The sequence below is a fragment of the Mobula birostris genome, chromosome 10 (assembly GCF_030028105.1).
Source record: "Mobula birostris isolate sMobBir1 chromosome 10, sMobBir1.hap1, whole genome shotgun sequence".
NCBI lineage: Eukaryota > Metazoa > Chordata > Chondrichthyes > Myliobatiformes > Myliobatidae > Mobula > Mobula birostris.
The window spans coordinates 109,890,440-109,896,439 of record NC_092379.1 but is presented as its reverse complement, the minus strand read 5'-3'; the positions used below and the strand labels follow the sequence as shown (position 1 = coordinate 109,896,439).

Genomic DNA, 6,000 nt, shown 5'->3' with positions numbered 1-6,000 from the left:
TGCTTTTGTGGAGAGGACAAAGCTGCACAAATTTTTTTCTCAGAAAGAAGCCAGTGCTGCAAGTTGTACAGCAACAGCTTGACTTGAAGGTCAGCCTTTTCTGGAGCATAGGTTTCGATCAGCACAGTCTCGATGAAGTGGATAAATTCCACGTGTAGCTGTTTCTTTATATTGGCTGAATACTAGCTTGTGTGATGGTCACATTTGTCAATGATTACAGCTCCACTGAAATTCAAAATATTTTATTATTGTGATGCTCTTTGAAATATCTGTGAGAGGCACAATGAGGTACTGGCAGTTGTTGATCCAATTTATTAAATGCTGCCATTTCAATGTTTTATTACTAATATCTATGTATCAATCAAAATTGATTATTAAGATTTTGCGATTTTGATAGTTGGCATTGTAGGAACATGAGACTGCAGATACTGGGGTTTGAACCAAAAATCAGGCTTCTGGAGGAACACAGTGGGTCAGGCAGCATCTATGGAGGAGGAGTTAATGTGTCTAGTGGAGATCCTGCATCAACCTGAAATGTCTACTCTCCCTTTGCCTTCACAGATGCTGCCTGACCCCTCTGAGTTTCTCCAGCAGCTGATTTTTTTTTTTGGCTTTGGTAATGTGGGGATTGAATTTGTAAGTGAAAGGGATTTATAAGAACAATCGCTAAGCAGTATAATGTAAAACCATAACATGATATTCAAGTGAATAGATATCATGTTTTGATATATTATTTATAAATTTCAATGCGGTTTATTACTGAAATAAATGTTTTGGCTTGTTTCTAGAGAGGTTTAAATTTAATCCACGAATGTTAGCTGGCCAATAACCAAGCAAAATGAGCAAGTCAATGCATGGGGTTGTAAACAAATAGGCAAATTTTGAACCTGTAGAGGGAAGTATCGAGTATCGAAATCCACACAAGGCAAAAAAAAAAGGCAGAGAGAAAGAACCGCAGGATCATGAACAAGCGAGGTAGCAGCGAGGGGAAGAGGAGGAGGCAGTGGCAGAGGATCCGCCGTTTCCTGCTGTAGCTATAACTGGGCAAAGGGAAAACGAGCAGGAGGTTTGAAGCCGGATCGGTGGGGATTTTATTTTTTTTGAGCTGTCAACTTGTGGACAGAAAAGCCCTCCGGTTGCGCGATCGAGGTGTGAAGGGGATAATGCTGGATTTCGTGATCCCGTTGAGTAGCAGCGCCAGGCTGGAGAATCTCATCCCTCACATAGAGAGGCTGTTCAGAGTAAGAGTGAGCGTCGGGCCTGCGGCAGAGAGCAGCAGATGGGTCCACATAGAGCAGGCAGCAGAGGCACAGGAGGGGCCCAGGAAAGCAAAGGTGAGTCTCCCTGCAAAGCCCCACCACATCTACAGCTTCCCAAATCATTTAATCTCTTCATTTATGGATTGAAATGGCATGAAGGCTTTGATGTGCGTGAGGGGAGGTAGAGAGATATGAAACTGCACTTGTTGCTATGAGACGCACAAGTAGCACCGGCTGGGCCTTATGTGCTCCATAAATCATCCAGGCCCCTGTTAGTGGCTTTTGCTAGATTTTTGGCTTTGTACTTGAGCTGAAGGCAATGGCAGTGTATTTGGTGAAAGGGGAGTGCTTTAAGGGTCGAGATAAGTAAACAGTTCGTTATGAAATGGTTGATTTTGTATCTTGTTCCTATCTTTGAAATTAATTTAAATCTGTGCTTCAAAAATAAATCTGTTTTACATTTAATTACTGTTATATATCAACGTGGATTTACTCACCATTAAATGACTTGATCACTTCTGATTTAATAGATAACTTTATGATGTTTAATCAATCTGTCTTATAGTTAAGTAGTTTTAAAAATTCTGTAAAAGTTGACTTTGATTTTTATATTTATTACAGTTCATAAGTTGTTATATGAGAAGACAAAATGTGAAAATTGTGAAACTTGGAAATAGATAATGACTATTTTCAACTTTATCTTTATATGGAAAGAAAGATGTTCTTACAAATTAAAAGGTTTGGGGTTTGTTTTTGAGGCCTTGAGTTGAAGTGATTTGTGGCCTGATGTGTTCAATGTTGTTTTCCCTGCTTCAGTTAGGAAACACATTATGACAGTTTTTATTGAATTGGGTATTATGTCTTAATCAATCGGAATGTACTGTTGTAATTTTGTGATATTCTCTTTTAATAATTAGTATTTTTGATAATGAAATGGCATGAAGTAAAAGATTATTTATCAGTGAGGCAAAATTCCATTGTTATCCTGAGCACATTGTGCAATTTCTGTTGATATCATTGATAGTATTTTTAACAGTTTAACTCTCAAGCATAATGATTTACTATTTTTCTAAACTCTGAGTAATTAACTCATTCAGTCTTGTAAGCAGTTTGTATGACCTAGGTACTAATGGTGTTTACTTTTCCTTTTGATTTTAAAAAGTATGTTTGAAAGACATTAAAGGTGTTTGTTTACGATTTAAATGGATGATTGCACATTTTGACCTCAAGTGTAGTTCCTACTAACACTTTACTTTAGAGTAGGAGTTTTTCCATTTCTCATTATTTTGCATGAAACAATTAGAATGCTTAATATTCTTAAATAAAAGATGAAGCTATCTTATTAGCATTCTTTTTCTTTTGAAAAAGCCCATCTTGGGGATTTGCTTATCAAATTGATTTATAAAATAGGAGAAAACTGGGAAAACCTATTAATGATTGTGATTTAAGTTGTGCTGTAACATGAGTTGGAGACTCCACAGTAAACCATAAGTTCTATGGTCAATAATTATGCTATAAATTGTCAGAATAGAAATGATTAAGACTGTTAAATCCTCCAGATTATAAATGCATTTATTTCTAAAATGACAGTACCTGTACTACCATTCTTTTCAGGACAGTGGTAACACATCTTCAATTTTAGAAGAGTTAACCTCTGAACAATGGTTTTAATAACATCTTGTTAATTTTTATTAAGCATGTTTCTTAAGATAATTTTGGTTTATTAAGCAACTAAATTCTTCAAAATAAGTAATGGTTATTTTGTAGTAATGAGGTCAGAAGTTTGCTGGAAATTACCCCATCTAACTTTTGGCATAATGGACAGGTCTGGAGAGAATTGGCTTGCTGCATTGTGGGCTGTGTAACAAGATTATATTATTGGAACATGTACTCAGTGGCCACTTTATTAGGTGCACCTGTAAACCTGCTTGTTAGTGCAAATCGGCTGATCATGTGGCAGCAACTCCGTGCTCAAAAGCATGCAGACATGGTCAAGAGGTTCAGTTGTTCAAATGGAACAACAATGAGGAAGGAATGTGATCTAAGTGAATTTTACAGTGGAATGGTTGTTGGTGCCGTACGGGGTAGTTTGAATATCTCAGAAACTGCTGATCTGGGATTTTTATGCACAACCTATAGAGTTTGCAGAGAATGGTAAAAGAAATCAAAAAAAATCCAGTGAACAGCATTTCTGTGGGGGGGGGGGGAATGCCTTGTTAATGAGAGAAGTCAGAGGAGAATGGCTAGACTGGTTGATGGTGACAGTAACTCAGATAACCATGCCTCACAACAATGGTATCAGAAGAGCAACTCTAAATGCACATGTTGAACTTTGAAGTGGATGGGCTACAGCAGCAGAAGACCACGAACCTACATTCAGTAGCCACTTTATTAGGTCCAGGAGGTACCTAATAAAGTGGTCACTCAGCATGTATTTAAGTACATGCTTTTAAAAAAACATTGAGAATAAATATTTTGAATTTTTGCTTATAATGTGGAAATAATTTGTTTAGTAATGTGTTTCCTTGTAATAAATGATAACAGACAGTTTGGAAAAATATGTAAAAAAAACTTATTTTGAATTGTGGAAGGGTTTACAAATCCTTTTTTTCTGCAAGTTAAGAAAAATCACAAATATTTGTTACATGTTTTCATATTAGAATATTAAGTAAAAGTCATTGACCTCCAAATGCCTAGTAGTTATTATAACATCAATTAATGTAGTCTGTATGATGTTTGAATAACTTATTGCCTGTTGCTCTGTCCACTTTGTAAACATTATCACTGTTTTTAAAACATCCTTCATTCATTTATTTGAAATTTGTAGAACAAATGAGTCTTCGTGTTTCTCATCATTAATCAATAAATTCTAAACTTTGTTTTGTATTAGCTCTTTAGTCTTGGTTATTTCATTCTGTATAGTCATATTGATGAATTTGTCTCATTTGCAACACACTCACTGTAGTTAATTTACATTTCACTGTAGTTCTTGGAAGATCACCTATTACTTTATCAATGTGATATTTTTATTGACTGCAGTAGATTTTTTTGGGGTGGGGGGTGAACTATTTTCCTGTTGGTTAAAGGCAGTTTTGTGTTTTGGGCCCATGCTTCTAGAATTCTATTGACACAATTCTTAGCACATTTCATTTAGAACTCCTACAGGCCAACAGTCAGAACAGGTCTTTTTTGAAGGACTGGGATCTGAAATCAGATAAGCAATTGCTGTACCAAATTCCCCTATGTTCTTAATTGGTGAGCTGTCACCAAGGCATTCAAGTTCTTTAAAAAATCATGTATTTTTCATGTAGGCGTTTTGTGGATTTGAACATTTAAAGTCATTTTCAAAACCCCTTTAGTCATCTTGATTCCAGTGCTGCAGCCAGACCAGTTAATCCTGTAGTAAAAATGTTGCTCTTTTTGTGGCATTTTTGAAAGCATTCTTTCAAAAAGGTGTGTTAAAGTTCTGTGTAATGTTTAAGATGTAGCCATTGCCTTTTACAAATTTAACAATACTCTATTTCCTTTTATTACCTACATGAAAAGAATTATTTTAATTTTCTATCTCTACCCAAGGCTCCTGTTATTGCACAAATAATTGAACAATTTTAGCAAGCTTTCCACCTGATGTGTGATTGAGTATCATGAGCTGCTCTGCCTAAAGGTCTCTTTAATCCTGCACTGTGATCAGAAGCGGGAAGAGTCCTCACACAATCACTATTTCGTGATCGTTGCTGACATGTGGCAGTACCTGAGCAGGTGCTGCAATTCCAGAGCACTTTTCAAAGGTACATGTAATGTCAAATGTATACAACATACATCCTGAAATTCTTTTCCTTCACAAACATCCATGAAAAAAAGTGCCACAAAGAACGAATGACAGTTAAATGTTAGAACCCCAAAGCCCACCCCCAGCTCCCCCCACCAAGCAAAGCAGTGATTTTTTTTTTCTTTCTCCCCCACCAGCAAAGAAAATGTATTGGCGGCCCCACCTAGCACTCAAGCATGCAGCAAAGTATCAATAAAGATACAGATTGTGGTACCCCAAAAGCTACTCGTTCACCCGGTAATTTGACATGCCACAGGGAATAACAAGGGAAAAAGAGGTGTGTCCGTTTCACCATGAGAGGGGAGACATAACAAACAGCTCGCTGATTTAGGATGTTGAAAGTCCATTGTGTCGCTTTTTCTGAACTCTCTGCTCAAAGAACTCTGGTCTCTGGGCACACGGCCAGAGATCTTCCATCTCCCATGACACACCATTGAGACTTGTTCTGGAGTTGCTTTTAGTTACCAAGGTCTTTAAAAATGCTGAAAGACTTTACCATGAGTTTGAGTTTTGTACAAATCAGTTGCACCAAGGCACAGGGACATTTGTCGTAATTCTGTTGCAACCATATCAAGTCAGGAAGAATGAGCAGAATGCACAAATGTCATTACAAAATGCTGAAAGAAGAGCAAAACCATGGCTGTCCGCAGAAGACCTCATTGTGATGGGTCCTTGTGTAGATGTTTTCATACCTGAACTTCACAAAGAAACTGTATGTGAGATATGTGAAAAATTTAGTCAGGACAGCTTACTGAAGTATTTCACTTTCTTTGGTCACAATTCCAATATCTCGTAGGGTTCGGACTACTTTGTCAGTGCCTGTCAATGTCATTGTGGCCATGAACCTTATAAATCAACTCCTCCCATGCATTATGAAAAGTGTGTCATTAGTGTCCTATGATGTTTTTGGTG

General features: G+C 37.0%; 1 protein-coding gene across 2 annotated transcripts in view; it reads left to right on the top strand.

Annotated features, from left to right (window-relative positions):
* Positions 1 to 945: 945 nt before the first annotated feature.
* zc3h12b (zinc finger CCCH-type containing 12B) overlaps positions 946 to 6,000 on the top strand; it is a 110,087-nt gene continuing 105,032 nt past the window's right edge. The window contains exon 1 of one of the 2 annotated variants that reach the window (XM_072270813.1): positions 946 to 1,334. In XM_072270813.1, the coding sequence (XP_072126914.1) occupies positions 1,164 to 1,334 (171 nt within the window). In that variant the 5' untranslated portion in view covers positions 946 to 1,163. The remainder of the gene's footprint in view (positions 1,335 to 6,000) is intronic. The other variant, XM_072270814.1, reaches the window with a different exon arrangement.